Source organism: Crocuta crocuta, unplaced genomic scaffold (genome assembly GCF_008692635.1).
Source record: "Crocuta crocuta isolate KB4526 unplaced genomic scaffold, BGI_CrCroc_1.0 scaffold186, whole genome shotgun sequence".
Taxonomy (NCBI): Eukaryota; Metazoa; Chordata; class Mammalia; order Carnivora; family Hyaenidae; genus Crocuta; species Crocuta crocuta.
This window is the reverse complement of record NW_027551569.1, coordinates 5,276,349-5,293,982: the sequence shown is the minus strand read 5'-3', so window position 1 is coordinate 5,293,982 and position 17,634 is coordinate 5,276,349. Positions and strand designations below refer to the sequence as shown.

Here is a 17,634-nt window from a genome sequence, read left to right as displayed (position 1 = left end):
CCAGCCGTGCCAGCCCCCCCCCCCCCCAGCACACCACCTCCATGTAGAGCTCAGTCCCCCTCTCTGTTTGGATTCTGTGCCCAGCATTCTGTCAGGTTAGCGAGGACACTGTAGGTGAGCTGGTGATGATACCACCAGCTGGGCATTTCCTTTGGGACAGGTTTTCAGCCCTTGATCTCTGTTTACTCATTCAACCCCTTGAGGTAGGTCTGGCTCTCACCTCATTTAACAAATGAGAAAAATAAGGCACAGAGAGGTGAAACGACTTGCCTAAAGTCACACAGCTTAGCGAGCAATGGTGCAAGATTCCCAAACCCAGCAGGCTGGCTCCAGAGTCCTCCTGGGCCCTACAGGCCAGTGGTGGGTCTGCTCACATTCAAGTCCTTCGGGGTCTCCTACCGCTGCCCCGCGGTGGTTTCTGGAGAGATGACCTTCCTAGGTCAGATGGCTCCCCCGGGTCCAAGCCTCAGCTCTGTCATTGGCCTCCATGACCTCAAGCTGGCAGCCTATCCTCTGAGAGCCTCAGGGCTCCTTCTTGGGAAAGTGAGGATTTGGAAGGCGGCCCCACAGGCCCCAGGGTGGAGCCCATGCCCCGGGGCGCATGGCCACGCCTGCTGACACCAAGCGTGTGCCCGCAGATTCCATGTACATCGAGGACGTGGAGGCGGTGCAGAAGCTGCAAGACCTGCTGCACGAGGCGCTGCAGGACTACGAGCTGGGCCAGCGCCACGAGGAGCCGCGCAGGACGGGCAAGCTGCTGCTGACGCTGCCCCTGCTGCGGCAGACGGCTGCCAAGGCCGTGCAGCACTTCTACAGCATCAAGCTGCAGGGCAAGGTGCCCATGCACAAACTCTTCCTGGAGATGCTGGAGGCCAAGGTCTGAGGGCCCGGCACGTGGACCGACTCCCGCCCGCGCACAGACCCACCGACGCGGAGACCTGCACGGCCACCGGCCTCGACCTTCAAGCCCTGTATCATGGCCACGAGCAGTCCCAGAGGAGGGGGTTTCTCGCCGCCCGGCTGTGCACAGAGTCCCGGGTGCGGTGGGGCCGGGGAACCAGGATGGGGGGCAGGGCACGGGCTCATCTCTAACTGGCTTTTTTTCTTTGGTATGTTTTTCCTTCTCCGTGGGCAGTGCTGGGGCCTGGGCCAGGGCCCACTCCCTTGAGACTGGAGACCACCGAGGAAGCCCCGCCTTTCCCCACCAAACCACCAGGAAACAGCAGCGCATATCCGAACCCCGCCCCGTGGCCTGGGTGGCCTGTGCTCAGCGCCTCGAGCTCCACCAGCCCGGGCTAGGTGCCACCCGGAAGCTTTCCCTTCCCAGAGGGCAGGTGCTTCCTTCCAGAGGCTCCACCTATTCCGAGCTTCCTTGGTACTCATCAGGAAGCCCCACACCTTCCACGGCCCCACCGGCTCCCACCCTCTGTCCCTCCGCTCAGTTGGGCACACACTCTCCTCCCATTAGGGACTCACTGTGGAGAGAGCAGCCTGCCAGAGCTGGTGCATTTTCCTGGGGTGCCCCCACCTGCCCGTCCCTGCTGCACCAGGGCCCACCTGCCCTCCGGGAACCCCCTGCTGCTCCCTGCCCCTACCTCAGCGCACACCCAGTGGGTGCAGGTGACTGCAGGGCCCGCGTCTGGGCACAGCACCAGCTCAGAAAAGAGCAGGGTCCAGGCCACACTCCCCAGAGCTCCCACTGCTTTCTGGCTTGCTTCTCCCCTCCCCCCTGCCAGCCTTCAGGGCAGGTCTGGAGCCTGTGGGAAGTCAGGGAGTGCAGGGGCCTGGCCCCATCTGAGGGCACCTTGGCACTGATGCCAGGCTGCCAGTCCTGGGAGGATGGGGGCAAGATCGGGAGAGGCTCGAACCAGTCTTTGCTGAGCACAGAGAGGCCTAGAAGCAAGATAAGTGGACAGGGTGTCCCCAAGGACAGGGAGCTCAGGGGAGGTTGCAGCCTGCCTGCTGTGTCCTGGCTCCTGGGGGCAGGGGACACCACAACACCCGTTCCCGGCATTCCAGAGGGTTGGGCGAATCGCTGCCGCAGGAGGGGACTGAGGAGGTGGTACTTAGCTCCCTGGGTACACGGAAAAGGCCCAGCTCTCTGGGGGGCCCCCAGTCTTCCTGGCTGTGGTGTAGGGTGACCTACCACCCTGGTTTGCCCAGGACATTCCTGGTTTTAGCACTGAAGCCTGTGTCCTGGGAAGCCCCTCAGCCCCAAGCAAATGGGGATAGCCTGTCACCTGATGTCTGTGAGTGGCCTCAAAAGTCGGTCATGACCCACTCAGGGCAGCCCTGAGCTCCTCGAGGGCTGCACCCGGTTAGCTGACAGCTGCTCAGAGGACCCCCTCCCCCCCACCCCGGGGATGGAGTAATGGGGAAAGACCCTTCTAAGCAGCTGCCTCCTGAAGCAGGGGTGAGGGCGGCCCTAGCTGGGATGCCTCTGGGGAACACACGCGTGCACAGGCGGGCGGGGGGCTCACCCATCACTGGGGCTCGGGGAGGCCGGGTGCTCACCGCCGACCCCACAGCTCTCCATGCAAAGCAGCTGCTGCTGGTGTCATCTTGCCGCCTCTCCACCCCAGACTCCGCTCCTGGACTTCCGTGCTGGGCCCTGCTGAGGTCACCCCAGGCTGGAAGGTTGGCCAAGACCCAGCAGCTGCAGAGTGGCTCTCTGACATCCTCACGTAGAAAATGCTGTGGGCTCCAAGAGGCCTCCTGGCCTCATGGCATGTGCTCCTCTCCCGGTAGCCTGTGGGGAGTCCAAGGCCAAAGCCAGGGGACAGTCAGCATTGGAATTGTCCCAGATGCTTCATCCCTAGCTCTCTGGGCAGTCCCGATCTGGGCGGACCCACGCACACCTCAGCATCGGGGGACCCGGGCCAAGACCCAAGTCTGGCAGCCATTAGGGGCCACACCCTTAGGTCGAAATCCGAGGGACCTCATGGTGAGAGAAGCTGGGGTCTGCTCCGTGGGTGCCTCTCCCAGCCTCTCATCGTGCTGTGTGCTTGATGGGGAGCCGAGGGTGGCATCTCCTCACCCGGGTGTCCCTTCCTGCTCAGGTGTGAGGACCCGAGCCGTCTGCCACAGCAGGGGGCTGCGCGCCTCAGCTGGGGTTTGCAGCCCATCCTTTTTAGGGGGAAGGATCAGCTAACGGTACAAGCGGTTCAGGGTGTGGGGCTGCTCTGTATGCAGTTGGAGGGGGAAATCTGGTGTCTCTGCATGGGCCCTGCCTTTAGAGCCTCCAGCAGTGAGGGGGAGCTGATGATGCTGGGGGCTCCGTGTCAGCAAGGTGGGTGCTGCTCTCACACCTGAGTCCCAGGGGTCACAGGAAGTGTGTCTGGCCCGATGGGAGCTCTGTCCAGTGGGAAGGGCCCTGGCATGTACTACTAGGCATTCAGAGAAAAAACGTAGGCCAGCTTCCTAGCTGAAGGCCTTGCCAGCTTTGGGGCCTCCGTAGGAGAGGGGACCCTGACTTAGTGGGGGATGGTGAAGTGAGGAGAGTTTAGGATACCCCGTACCCCAAACGGGACGGAACTGAAGTTTGCCCCCCCCAAATCTGCTGTTCCTGGAAAATCTGTAAAGAGGAAATCACCCTTCTCACTTGTATTCTCATGATACAGGTCATTGAAATGAACCAAGAAATAAAATGTGAAAATCCAACCACGGAGAAGGTGGTACTGGCTGGGTTTTGTTTGGTCCCCGTGCTCCGACCCTTTCTAAAGCTTCTAGACTGGTGGAGTCACGATGTGAACCTCGGTAGCGGCCCCCAGGTTTTGCATACAGGACACTAGGGTGGTCTCCCTGGCCACCACTGAAGAAACCAAGTAGGAAGATCTCATGACCAGAGAAGGGCATTGGTTGGGAGGCCAGGCAGGTCTTTAGAGGACCCAGAATCTGCACCCACCCTGTGTCAGGGCCACCCTTCCCATCTCCAGCCTCTCCACTCCCCCTGTGCAGATGGATGAAGTCAAGGTGGGGGTGGGGGGGTGCAGTGACACACTTGTGACAAGATGACAGAGGGGCCCATGCCCACGGAACAGCACCAAAGAAAAGCACTATGTGGAAAGAATGTTTTATTTTCTAATATTGATTAAATGGCTGGAATGGCTTAAGATGTATATATTTTTTAAAATGGTAGTCCCTCTTTGCAGCGCCCATCTGTACGCATCTCTGCCTCTGTATGTGTTCTTCCCCAAACCCCCACCCACCCCGTGTAAATCAAATGCCCTGGGATTATTCCATCCTGGTCCCATGTCTGGAATCCAATAAATAAGGGACAGCCTATTAGAGTTTCTTCACACGTTACCCTTTTCCAGGCTTGCTGTCCCCCGGACAGCACTGCCCTCAGGCCGATGCTGGGCCAGGCTGTCGGAAAACCAGCCCAGCCTCAGGCTTCTCTGGGCACTCAATAGGCGTTTCAGCTCGGTGCATCAGGAATGTCAACTTGAGAAGTATGACACAGCTCTGAGAAGCCCCCTGCTACTTTTTATGCTTTGACATTCATGTGAAGGACTCTAGCCTTCATTGATGCCAGAGAAATGGAACATCACTTGTATGGGAACCAAAAACTGTTCACTGCCTTAGGACTCTGAAATACATGCGCATAATGCCAACTGCACAGAGGGCCCATGTGTCATCCACACTCAGGACCAGTTAGAAGCAGAGGGGATGGACTGGAAAAAAAATCAAAGGACACCCTGTCAGGAAGCCTTTCACTGAAAGCAAAAGACACCCCAGTTTATATCAGCTTAATGGACTGATTGTCTTGAATTTATGTGAAGTCTAGAAGCGGGGCAAGCATCAGGTAGGGTTTGATCCAGAGCTTCAGAGAGTCAGTAGGGCTTTGGCTCTGCTTCTCGAATTCTCTTAGTTCTGCCCTCTTCTGTCTGCTGTGTCCTCAAATTAGCCTCTTTCGTAGTCGCAAGAAGGCTTTCAGCTTTTTACTTCACATTGTAAGGAGAGAAAGAACGTCTCTTTTTACAACCATGGAAAATATCTGAATTTTGTTCTGAATCCCAGTGGCTTTTTGCTTATCCTTTAAGGGACCATTGTGACCATATTCGGGTAGGACTAGTCCCATATAACTGTCCAGCCACTGTACAGGAAGGGCTGGGTTGGAACACTACAAACAACCAACCATGATGCCCACAGAATTCACATACATGGACAGCCCAGGCACTGGTCAACTTTTAATGAGTTCTTTGTAAGTTTCCTGAATCTCTGTGAAGATCACATTCACAGAGCATACATTCATGCATGAAATGTATTATGGGGATGTTCTTTGGGGACAAAACCACCCAGTTTGTGGATTATTTTAAGTAATTTCCCAATTTACCCTCATTACCTCTGGTGCACGTGTACACATACACACACACACAGCTGCCACCTTAAGAAAAAAAGAGCCAACCATAACATAGTATAATCAAAACAGAAATACTTATTGGACTATCTGTATTTTAGAATTTTTCTATACTACTTGTTTGTACAGATCATTGTGATCAGACTAATAGCTCATTTTCAAAAAGACTTAAACCTCATTCATAGCTTTCTCTCTCTTCACCCACTCTCCAAATATTCTCTCCTTTTTGTTAACCAAAAAAAAAAAATGAAAGGGGAAAACACAACTTAAGGTCATTCATTCATTCAGCAAAGATCGAATGAGGGTCTGCCCTGTGCCAGGCACTGTTCCAGGCAGATAAGTTCTGCGAGGGGAAAAGCAGGGTATGGAGGATCAGGAATGGAGAGGTAGGATATAATTTCAAAAGGAGTGGTCAGAGAAGCCTCCGTGAAAATGTTACACTTATTGAAGAAGGTGAGGGCCCATGTGGGTGTCTGGAGAAAAGCGCTCCAGGCAGCAGGACCAGCATGTGCAAAGGCCCTGAAGTAGCAGTGTGCGGAGTGTGTTCGGGGAATATCAAGGAAACAAGTGTGGCTGAAGGGGAGGGAGTGAGGCAAGGGGGAGTGGGGCAAGTCACGTAGGGTACATGAGGCCATCGTGAGTGAGGCTTTCATTCTAAGTGGGAAGATTTTGAACAAAGGAATGCAAAGGATTGCATGTCTCAACAGGAGCCTTTGGCTGCTGTATTGACAACAAGCTGTAGGAGGACCAGGGTGGAAGAGCATCTAGGAGACCACTGATGAGGTGACTGGCTTGGACCAGAGTCAGAGGAGAGCAGGTATTAAGCACTCAGGTCCCAGATCTGATTTGAAGCCACTAGGAGTCACTGATCTGTTGAAAGTGGAGTGTGAAGACCCCTGCAGGATCTCAAAAGTTTTGGCCCCAGTGGCTGGAAGAGAAGGNCCAACCATACTAAGTGTGAGATGCTATTGAGTGTCCAGGAAGAGATGCCGGGAAGGCAGCAGGCCCTAGGGCAGCGAGATCAGGCTTCCTGGTAACAGATGTTCACCCTGAGGATCTCGACCAGTCGTGAATTCCTTCTGTACCCAGCCAACCCCCTCTGTTGCTATCTAGCCTCAAAGGTGTTAAAGTAAAAGTCCTCTTGGAAACACAGGTTTTGGGAGCCCAAGGCTCTTAGTGATCCCCTTTTTATGTTATTATTTGACAGTTGAGAGAAATGAGCCTAGGCTCTAACCTTGCCCTTGAGTCTCAAAAACAGTGTGGGTGCTAGACTGGAAGGTGCTCGGGGGCTTTCTTGGTTTGGACCACTGGTTCTCAGATGCCCCCCAGGGCACACTTAGCAATGACTGGAGATGTCTTGTGTCACCCTAGAGGTGCTACTGGCATCTAGTGGGTGTGGCCAGGGAGGCTGTGACCGACCGTGCACAGGACAGCCCTCACTACAGGATTATCAGGCTGAGAAACACTGATTCACACATATCCTGGGCATCATCGAGATAAAAACAGGGATCACAGAACAGAATTTGGGGGGTTCAACTCCTGTTACTAAGCTCTTCCCGCTACTAGATGCCACCTCTATCCAGTCTGGACTTGTTCTGACCCCGTCACGTGTGTCCAGGGCAAACACCTATGCTCTCTGTGTGTGGTTCCCGTTCAGATCCAAGTGAGCCAAAGAGGGGAGCGCCCGCTCCTACCGTCCCTCAGCGGTCAGGTCACAATCAGTTTCCTTTTACAGAGAAACTTGAGGTTTGGGGAAGCACCTGTAGCTTCCTGGGGAGCCCTCTGGCAGACCTGTGTGCTCCCTTTTTGAGGCTGCTAAGAACAAAGGTGAGTCCACATCCGCCTCCAACTTGTTCCCCGTGGCCCACAGCCCTGACTGTCCCCACACTCTGTTCCATCCATGTGTTTTTTCTTGTTGCTTCCTTTCCTAGCCGGGCTGGGCTGGAGAGCCCTCGGCTCAGTATTCAAACCGAAGTGTCTGGTGGTCAGAAGCCAGCTGCCTTCTCTCTGGGGGAAGAGCCTTTAGAGATCTTTTCTCCTACTTTTTCTGGGAAATTGGTCTCACTTCTGCAGACATCCCTCCCTGGTCAGCCAAACGCCCAGCCCGTCTGTGCAAAGATCCCTTTGGGAGCTGTCACGAGGCAAAGCAAAGGCACTATGGCTCTCGCTTGGGTACTCAAGAGTCTTTCCCCACTTCCCCCGTGAAGAGGGACAGCCAGACACTCCCATCCACTCTTCCCACAGGCAGACAGGATCAAGCTTGGAGCGAGGCCAACATAGGGCAGAAAGGAGGGGGCCAGCCAGGCTCCCAGGAAGACTTGAGAATGACCCAGCGGCCACATGGACTGCCCTTCCACCCCGGGGCCCATTCTCAGGGCCCCTCATTAAATGCAAGTCCTGGACAGAGCCCCAGTGCCCAGTCACTGTCAAAGAAACAACAGTCCAGCAAGCCACAAAATAACCAGAATTGACCCAAATCTTTGCCTTCAGCATTGTCCACGCCCCTCGCAGGACATCACATTAATGCACTGCCAAACTTCGTCAGAGACCTCTTTCTCCATCTCCTTCTCCCGCGCAGGGCCGCCCCGCCAAATCTCTCTTGTGCGCTTCCACATTGCCACAGCCTCCCCAACTCAGCCTCTCGGACACCCCTTCTCAGCCCTCCTCTCCTGCGTTCCGCCCTTCATTACCTCCGTTGGCTCAGCTAGCCTCTAGCTTCCTTCCACTCTTCCGCACAAGCTGACCAAGAGCCAAAAGCTGACCCAAGAAGCAAAATCTCCTCTCTTGCAGAGGGTATGGGGCGGGGGCCGTGGAGGAAGACTGAAAACCTCACCGCTTCAGGTATTTTATTCTGCCTGTTACACATTCACTTAGCTCCCGAAGAACAGAAGCTCCCAGAATCCCAGAGAGCTGTCCTTCCCCTGCCCCTCAGGCTCAGCCACGCACATGGCAGTGCCACAGAATCAGGACGTGCCCTTTGGGGACCCACCGCCAGGCACACAGGCTGGCAGTTGCTGTGAAGTCTTGTTTCAGCGGACACCGAGAGGCAACTCTTTCCCCATCCCCTACCCTCGTTTTTTCGGGACGCATTCTGGTCACTTCAGGGCCACCTCTCTTTGTTCATTCATGCATCACCTGACAGGGGGGCGGGACCTGGGGAGCACGGGGAGGGTTCCCGCTTTCGTAGAAGATAAACTTTGAATTAGTGGTTTACACAGGAGACTTAAAGCAACGCCTGGAAGCCACCCTGCAGAAGCAGGTGGAGGCTGAGATCTGAAGAAATGGAGGGAGCCAGGGGAGGCCATGCGGGGTGTTTCAAGAAGGGAAGGAGCTGCCCAGACAGAAAGAGAAAGAGGGGCTTGCCCAGGAGATAGGAAGAAAAGACCATCTGATGGGTTGGCAGGTGGCAGAGGAGAGGCAGAGAAGAGCGTGGAGGAGCAGAGGGACCGGACCGCACTGGGCTTGGTCAGCCTTATTCAGGACATCGCCCTCTGCCTCAGAACAAAGGGGGAGCTCTGGCAGAGCTGGAAGTAAGGGAGGAGCATCGTCCGATCGGTCTCCCACTGAGATACAGTGGTTCAGGCTTTCTGTCCTCAATGGATTGGGCTACCTGGTGAAGCCCGAGCTTTGGATTTAGCCTGGCCTCGGCTCAGAAGTCCCTGCTCTGCCCTTAGTGACAGTGCGGGCACGGGGCTGCCATCTCCCTTCCCATCTGCACAGTGGGGCTGATCACACCCTGGAAAGAGGCTAAAAGGTTACACTAGGGGGACGTGCTAGCTATATCCCGTCACTTAACACATGTTGCCCCGTTCATTCCCAAGTGTTTGGGGGTAAATGCTGCCGTCTTCACTTTATGCGAGCCTAAAGCTTCAGAAAGCTTAACCAACTTGCTTACAGTCATAGAGCTCAGATTTGAATCCACATCTGTACAGGCTCAGTTATAGTCCACTCTCTTAACTGTCATGCCATATTTCACACCAGCCATCTAAAGGGCCAGACACAGTGTCTGGATACTCAACACATGTCCATTCATCTCCCTTCCCACCGCCGGAACCCCACGGCCTCCCGGGAGCCGTCTCTAGCCGCAGATGTCTGCTTTCACCCCCCGCCAAAGACACCTTGCTGTTCATCCAGGTCGGCTCACTAACACTTGCTGCTGAACAGGAGGAAGGGAAGGAGGGAACACGAGCGAGCTTGCGTGGCGGGATTCTTCCCTGCGCCGCTGCTTCTGCACTACCGCGGGGAGCCCTGGGTGCTCAGACTTCACCCCAGCTCAGGCCCCTTGTGAGTAATGGAGCTGGGAGGAGGCTGCTGGCCCTCACACCATGTTAACTAGGGACGAGATTCCAGGGACTTCCTGTCTTACTCTCTCCTGCTTGTCTTTGGAGAAATAAAATTCAGCCTAACATGTGGACCAATATTATGGTGACATTTTTATCATCAACATTAAAGGTCCCTGGGGAAGAAGGCTCAGACTCCTTAGAAAGGTCTCAGCTGTATGATATCAGAGGTCAGAGCTTCAAGAAGGAATCCTATATCCCCAGATAGGACACTGAGGACATTAGGGGCACAACCCTTAGCTTGCATCTTGGGAGGGGGCGGGGGATGGGAGAGTATGTGGAGCAGGTATAGTGTGTCCTTCAAATCATGCTGCACAGGTGGTTGGTCCTGGCTAAGTTTACTCTTCAAGTCACAGGTCTCCTGCAGGGTGGGCCTGGGGGAGGGGGTGCCAGTGCCAGGCACAGAAGAGGGGAGCTCTGCTTGGCCCTGGCCAGGGACCTACGTCCTTCCTCATCCTATGGAACATGCAACCCCTTGCCCCCTGCTCCACACTGAGGTCACTGCCATCGGGATGGGGTGGGATGCAGGAGACCAGCAGGAGAGGGACCGACTGGGGACAGATGTGGAAAGCACTGGCCAAAAGAAAAGAGAACTCGGCTCAGAGGAAATGTTCCTGGAAGGAGACAAAGCTCGCCCAGCTTCCTCTGGAAATTGCTTTGTTTAAAATGCAAAGTGCAGATGTGTTTAGGTGACACGGCTGCATCCATCACCCTATGCAAATGCCGACCCTGGGGAAGAGGAGCCCCTGTAAGTCACTCGGATCCCAGCCCCTAATCAAGTGTGTGTGGTGGTGGCAGGCCGGGGAGCAGCGCAGGGGCGGGTGACAGCTCACCACCCAGGAGCAGGGCTTGAGAAGGGGCAGTGGCCCTGGGGTTGGGTGAGTGGGTCCCCATCTGTACCCAGCCCCGCCGTAGGGATGAGCTGGGCCACCTGCCCCACCACCAGCCCCTCCCCAGGCTGCTCACGGACGCGGATGTGGGGTGTGGGTGCGGGATGTGGGGTGTGAGATGCAGACACGGACAGACAGAGCTGTCAGCAAGGAGCTGCCAGGCCCGGGATCAGAGAATTAAATTCTCTCGTGGAGCCAGGAGGATGCCCCTTGCCTGAACATTTTGCCCCAGGGAGGCTGCAGAAATTGAAAGCCGGTTGGGGGTGGGGCGGGGCTCTTAAACTCAAGCCCACCCTGTGATATCTCAATCAATCACCCTACCAGAGCCTTCCACGTGGTGTTCCAGATGTGCCTTGTACACCTTCAGTGACAGAAACTTATCATTCTGGTAGGATTCCCAGAAAAAAAAATCTAAGCTGCCCACTTAAATCTGAATGTCAGATAAACAAGGAATGATCTTGTTGTAGTATATACGCGTCCCAAATATTACATGGGATAATTTGCTGTTTGTCTGAAATTTAAACTTAACCGGATGCCCTGGTATTTTTATTTGCTAAATCTGGCCAGTCTACAACCTGAACAACCCATTTCATTTCCTGCAAACATCTAATCACTAACTCATGAGTTGAGCCTACCTCTGCTTTCCTTTTGTTTCCACCCAGCTCTCCCTTTTCCCCTCCCTCACCCCAACTCCATGCCAGTTCTGCCTTCTGGGCCATAAGCTAGGATTTTGCCTCTTGTATCTTTCACAGATTACCCCCTATCTCTCACCACCAATAAATTTCTTGCACTCCCAAATCCTCCGAGCTTCTGCCTGCAGCCTTCCACCCTGGGGAGCATTGCTAAGCCTGCCTGTTATACATGTTCTTTGATATTCATTCCTGTACTCAACAGGTATTTGTTGAGTCCCTGCTATGTGTCTGGCTCATGGCTAGACACTGAGGATACAGTAGTGAAGCACATAGGTGTGGCCTCTGTTCCCCTGGGACTTATGCACAAGTTGCGGGGAGATGAATTTAAGAAGAACCAGCAGCTAATAAAGTAATTACAAGTGTGAGCGCTAGGAAGGGGTAAAGGAACTGACAAGAAGAATAATGGGGTGGGGACGCTGCTCTGAAGAGGCAACATTAAAGCCAAGATGTGAAAGAGGAGACAATACCAACCGTGTAAAGAGTGGGTGCCAGCATGCTCCCAGCAGAGGAAACAGCATGTGCAAAGGCCCAGGGGGTGAGAATGATTCTCTGCAACGGCCTTAATGTTAAACCGCTCTTTTATTCCTTAGAATTTTTGTTTTCTATTTTCATCTAGATTTTTATTTTAAGTTGGATATTCCAACTTCCAGCATTCTTAAGGTCTCAAACCAAGCCCATCCTTTAGAGGGTGACATCACCTCCTGATTCACTATGAGGATGCAGCCACTACCTTCTTCCTTCTACCACCAAGTTCCCCCACATGGTCACACACCAATCCTTCCTTTCTTTTGCCCTTGAAATAAGATGTTTTCTTATTTCTTGATATAAGGTGTTCCCCTCCATAGCCAGCCTCACCAGCCCCCTTTGGCCCTTTGCGCCATCAATTATTCTCTCTCTCTCCTCTCTCTCATCCTCAACCTTGCCCATTCCACCAGTTCCTCCTCCCTGACCTTCAAATCGNGTTCCCCTCCATAGCCAGCCTCACCAGCCCCCTTTGGCCCTTTGCGCCATCAATTATTCTCTCTCTCTTCTCTCTCTCCTCTCTCTCATCCTCAACCTTGCCCATTCCACCAATTCCTCCTCCCTGACCTTCAAATCAACTCAGATATGACAGCTCCTCTTCCAGCTGCGACTTCATCTCATTCTTTGTGTTCTCAGACATCTTTCCCCAAAGATATTTGATGTATTTGCGGTTTTCTGCCCCACTCAGTCTTCATCTCTGCCTTCTGTCTCCCAACACCCACCATTCAGCTGCCTCTGCTCTTTGAAAGGCTCTTGGCGCTGCCTTTCCCAGACTTTCCAGACGTGTGGTTCTTCTCCCTCACTGCGCCTGCGTCTCGCTGCGGGGGGACTGCGTAGTTATTTCCTTACTGGAATGCAAGGTGCCTGAAGTCAGGGGCTGGTCTTTTACCACCTAAGGCACATTACTGTGCCCACAGGAATTGCTCAGCATTTGAGTTGAATTCAACTAGGGGTGTCTCTTGGGCTTCTAGGAGCCAATATGGGAGCATTCCCTCTGGGGTAAACACGAGAGGGCTCCCCTCAGTGGCAGGGGGTACAGCCAGGATGGGGAGGTTGGATTGGAGGTGGGGGGTGGGAGAGAGGAAGAAGGAAGAGGGGACAGGTGGAAGGTGCCAGCTTTTACAAAAGGATGATAAATGATAACAGCACTGGGAACAAAACCAAACATCCTTCATGCTGTCAGTGCGATGAAGCCAGCACATTCCAAGATGCAGGCACCAGGCAGCGCCTCGCTTTTGGAAGAGGCAGAGGCTCCCGGTCTCCTTCTGCTCAGAGTCAACAGCCCAATTCATCTTCCTTGGAGTGTCTTCTGCAACTGGGGGAGATGGGTATCCTGGGGTTGGTGAGAAGGCGGGAAGTCAACCTGAGCCATCTGTCCTCCTCGGTGTCCCTTTCCTAGGGCACTAGTGGTGTCAGGTGACCCTACCAGACTCTTCCATGCCTGGGGGTCAACTAGATGGTGTTGGCTTCCACTTACGTTGTGGGGCATTTGACCTGCCCTCTTTTACAGAGCACTTACATATTCAAGTAAAGACGCTCTAAGAATAAGCAGATGGTACCATGCCTGCTGAGGGTAAGAAGATCTCAGGGACTTAACTGCCACACATGGTCTTTTGGACAGGGTGGGAAGTAGAAGCAGCCTTGCACTGAAAGTCAGGGAACCTGCCTGGCCGCAGAGCCCAGTTTGCCATGGAAGGAGCCAGGGCCCCCAAACAAGCTCTTAAACCTCGCTGGGTCTTGATTTCCTAATCTCCAACTTGTTGGGTTGAGTAAATGAGCCTTAAATCACCTTCCAGTTTTCTCGTTCTGTGGATATCTGGGTTTTTTCAAGCTTAGCATTCCTTTTCTCTTTATATGAACAGCACCCCACTCCTCTGTTCCCTTTCCACGGGGTCCCAGCAACCGTGCAGCCCTCCCCACCCCACAAGGGGCGGGACCAGGATCTGAGCTCAGCCAATAAGACTCCGAGGCAGGGTCACATGACAGCAGCCCCCGTAAGGAACCGGCTGTGGTTCCCACTGCCTGTATGTTCAGGTTCCTGCCCCACCTGAAGTCGTAGCGCCCACCTCCTCCCTAGTTCTGCAAACCCTCCAGCGTTGCTGTAATAAAATCCCCCTTTTCTCCAGGATCCGTTCCTGGCGCCTGCAATCCATGACCTTAATGATGGGTTGTTAGACTCCTGAATCCAGGATCAGAAAGAGACTGCAGAAGGCACAGGTCAACTTGTCTGTGAAGCTGCTTCTTGACTAAGGAGCCTTTTAATAGAGAAATAGGGAACAGCCTCAGCCTCACCGAGCTTCACTGCCTGCTTCTGGAGAGCAAGAGGCATGTGTCCCGCAATTAGGGAGCTCTCAGAGAACAGAATTTCGAGGCACTCCCAGAGCGTGCCAAAAAATGTCAGCCACGCCTGACATTTCACACCAAGTGAATTCCTCAGTGCCCGTACGTGGGCACCCCTGTGACCTGAGTGATGCTTTCTGTCTCAGCACAGGGCCAGGTAAATCAGCAGTGCACAACCTCAGCAACCGCCCTTGACTAACTACTGTCCAGGAGCATTTAACGAATCGGCAACAAAGCCACCAGTGGTGACCTCTGCAGGCTTGCAGAGTGGGTCTTGCCCACAGGAAGGCCTTAACACCTGCATTATTGAAGGTCTGTGGCCTTGGGTGGCTGGACAGAACTTGAGCAAGAGCAGAGGTCAGGGACTACACCTTTGCCAAAACGATTTGAGTATAAAAATGCTGATGGGAGTCACCTGGCCACCTAGGGGGTAAGCCTGGAAAAAAAAAAAGTCACAAATTTGGACTTATCTAGACCCTTCCTTATAGGACACTGTTTTCAAGGTGTGGTTGCAAGATGTTTTCTGGTGGCACTTGGACATTTAAAAAGTTTTATTTTTAAATTCCATTTTGTTTGATTTCAATGTATATTAGATGATATAGCACTAGTATATCCAAATATATGATCGACAGATATTTTGCTTAGGAAGAAGCAAAAGTAGATGCGTAGGGCTAAAAAAGTGAGTTGGCTTCAATGAAGACATTAAGGAAATAACAGTGTAAGTGGGACGTGGGTTTGGTGAACTTGATGAGGGTGAGTTTGGAATAAATGAAGTCGGACAGCCCCTGTGCAAGGGAAGTCTAGAGCCCCTTGCCGCATGCTTGCTGCCAGCTAGCCCTGTCCCCATGCAGCATGGCCGGGTGAGGAAGCCGTCCCAAGGCCATGAGGTTCTCCCGGTGCATAGAATCCTCTGTGTCTAGTACGCCGCCAGCAAATAGGAAGTACTGACAGATTACATAATATTAATTTTATGCCCTGCCTTGTTCTAGAAAATACAGCAGACAACATGGGGCAGACCTGCACAAAAAAAGAATTGTGGCCCTTCTTTCATAACAGGCTGATCCTGGCCAACTGGTCAACCAATCCTGTCCACTTGATAGGTGGCTTAAAGCTACCCACTTCTGTCTCCTGTCACACATCCCTATGGCTACTACCTGGGTCAGGCCGCCAATATCGCTCATCTGAGCTCCTGTCTGCCACCATCTCCTGACTCCAGTCTCGTCCCAGCCAAGTGATTATTTTTTTTTTTTTTTTCACATAACAGCCAAGGGGTTCTCCAAAATACAGCTCTGTGTCTGATGTCTTCTTGCCGTGCACAGGGCAAAGTCCACAGTCCAGAATGGCAGAAAAGAACTTTCATGACTTGGCCTCTGCCTGCCTCTGCAACATCATCTCTTACCAATTGTATTCTGTACCCTACATGCCAGCCATATTTTATTCTTTCCTGAAAGCATCTTGCCTCTGGGCCTTTGCACATACCATACCTGCTACCTGAAATGCCCTTCCCTTTCTTCTTCTGTCTCCCTCCTCCTTAATCCTCAGGATCTTCAAGCATCATCTCCTTTAAGAAGCCAGCCCAGACTTCTCAGTCTAGATCTTACGTCCCCACAGCACCTGTATTTACTCATCATAGCACTTACAATACGGGGCCCCAGCTGTTTGTATACCTATTTATTTCTAAATGTGTCCTTACGGTTTTGAAGGCAGAGGCCCTACTTACTCACCTTTGCGTCCCCAGAACCTAGCCCAGTGTTGGATTGAGAATATGCCCTCAGCAAACATTTGGTGACTGAGTAGCTGATGGCCACAGATCTGGGAAACTGTATGACCAATGGGCTTGGGACCATGGGCCTCTTAAACTCATTAGTGCTGTTTATCACATATCTGACTTCCCATCTGCTGGGCACACAGTAGGCTTGCACTTCCTGGCCTCCTTTGTGGTTCGGTAGGGACTGTGTGATCTTTCTGGTCCATGAGTTATGAGCAGAATTACCATGTGTCACTTTTAAGCTGAAGCATTTAATTGCCAGAATTCTCTTACCTTCTGCTTTGACAACTTGCAATAACCCAGATGGTAGCTTCTCTATCACTCAGGGTCCTGGAGTGGCGACCACACAGAGTAGAGGCCCCAGCTGACCTGTGAATAACATGTAAGATAAATGAGAATAAGCCTTTGTTACAGTAAGCTCCTGAATAGGCTGTCCCAACCCATGCAGCCCCGCAGGGCTTAAAAGAACCTAAACTATAGTCTACTCTTCTGTCATCATTCTGGCCTGGTTTTTGGCCTATGTTGCCCTCAGTCTGAACAGTCCTCTTTTCACCCAGAACTGGGAAGGAAGGAAGGAAGGACATGGAGGGAGAAGGGAGAGGAGGGGGAAGGGGAGGGGACAGAAAAGGGAAGGGAGAAGAAAGGAAGGGAGGGGCCGGGAGAGGGAGGATGGGAGGGAAGGAAGGAAAGAAGGGAGGGAGGGAGGGAGGGAGGGAAAGAGGAAGGAAAGACGGAAGAAGGAAGGAAGACCATCATACTAGTAACCAGGAATCCAGCCAAACAGCTCGTAGAGAGACATGGCCTCAAAAGCTGTGAAGTCCATGGTGAGTTCATTATCATGAAAGCAGACCAGCCCTACCTCAGATAGCAAAGGGAGGGCTGAGTAGTTTTCCCCTGTCTTCTATGTAGCCAGTTATTTGGGGATTCTTAAAATTCCTAGGACATGTGCCTACTAAATCTGACCTTTACCCCATTCCTAACTCATATGTATCCTGAAATACTCTTTATCGGTAGGTATCCACACCTCATGGGGGGAAGGGGTCACAACTCACACAATATCACAGCTGTGCCACCTGTCTGCCTTCCGCAGCAAGAGTCCATACTACTAACAGTTCACAAAATGTCTCTCTGCTAGTCCTTAACCCTCACCTGCCAAGGACTCTCTATTCTTTGACATACTGAGTAAACACGGCTCTCTGGATACCAGTCCTGGCAGCCACACCCATTAGAAGCTATGGTTGGACACCTGCTGGCCTAGGTTGCTTTCTGCTCTAGTCTCTGAGCCCTGGGGCCCCTGATGTGAGGTCCTTGTGCTTCCCTGCTGGGGGTTAAGGGGAGTGGTACATATACCACATAAAACTATATATGTTCCAGGCTTTTTCTCACACCTATTACTCTTCATTAAGCCTAATTAGAATGCCACGGAATAATCATATTATTCTAATGCACCATGTAATGATTAAGAATAATGGTGATTTCCATTTCTCTTCCCATCTCTCCCCCTACCTTCTTTTACTGTCCTCCCACGGAAAAGCCACGTTTGCTTCTTTATGATGTTCTCCTTGACTATGTCTTCCGCTAGGGACTGGGAAGATGGCTTGGTAAGACCATGATGTTCATCCTATTCTGGCATTGTCACTGGATTCTTAGTGCCAGTTATGGAACATGGCATCAAACTTGCCAGTGGAGATGGGCATCCAACAGACAGGAGCAGAGTAACCAT

General features: G+C 52.8%; 1 protein-coding gene and 1 long non-coding RNA gene across 2 annotated transcripts in view; one reads left to right on the top strand and one right to left on the bottom strand.

Annotated features, from left to right (window-relative positions):
- The window catches only part of ESRRB (estrogen related receptor beta), a 106,893-nt gene extending 105,466 nt beyond the window's left edge, over positions 1-1,427 (top strand). The window contains exons 7-8 of the mRNA XM_077750734.1: positions 639-1,038; positions 1,136-1,427. Coding sequence (XP_077606860.1) covers positions 639-883 — 245 coding nt within the window. The 3' untranslated portion in view covers positions 884-1,038; positions 1,136-1,427. The remainder of the gene's footprint in view (positions 1-638; positions 1,039-1,135) is intronic.
- The window catches only part of LOC144220488 (uncharacterized), a 17,333-nt gene extending 1,063 nt beyond the window's left edge, over positions 1-16,270 (bottom strand). Inside the window, exons 1-2 of the long non-coding RNA XR_013331750.1 lie at positions 16,185-16,270; positions 2,481-2,749 (exon numbers count right to left, since the gene is read on the bottom strand). This is a non-coding gene — a long non-coding RNA (uncharacterized LOC144220488). The remainder of the gene's footprint in view (positions 1-2,480; positions 2,750-16,184) is intronic.
- Positions 16,271-17,634: the final 1,364 nt, after the last annotated feature.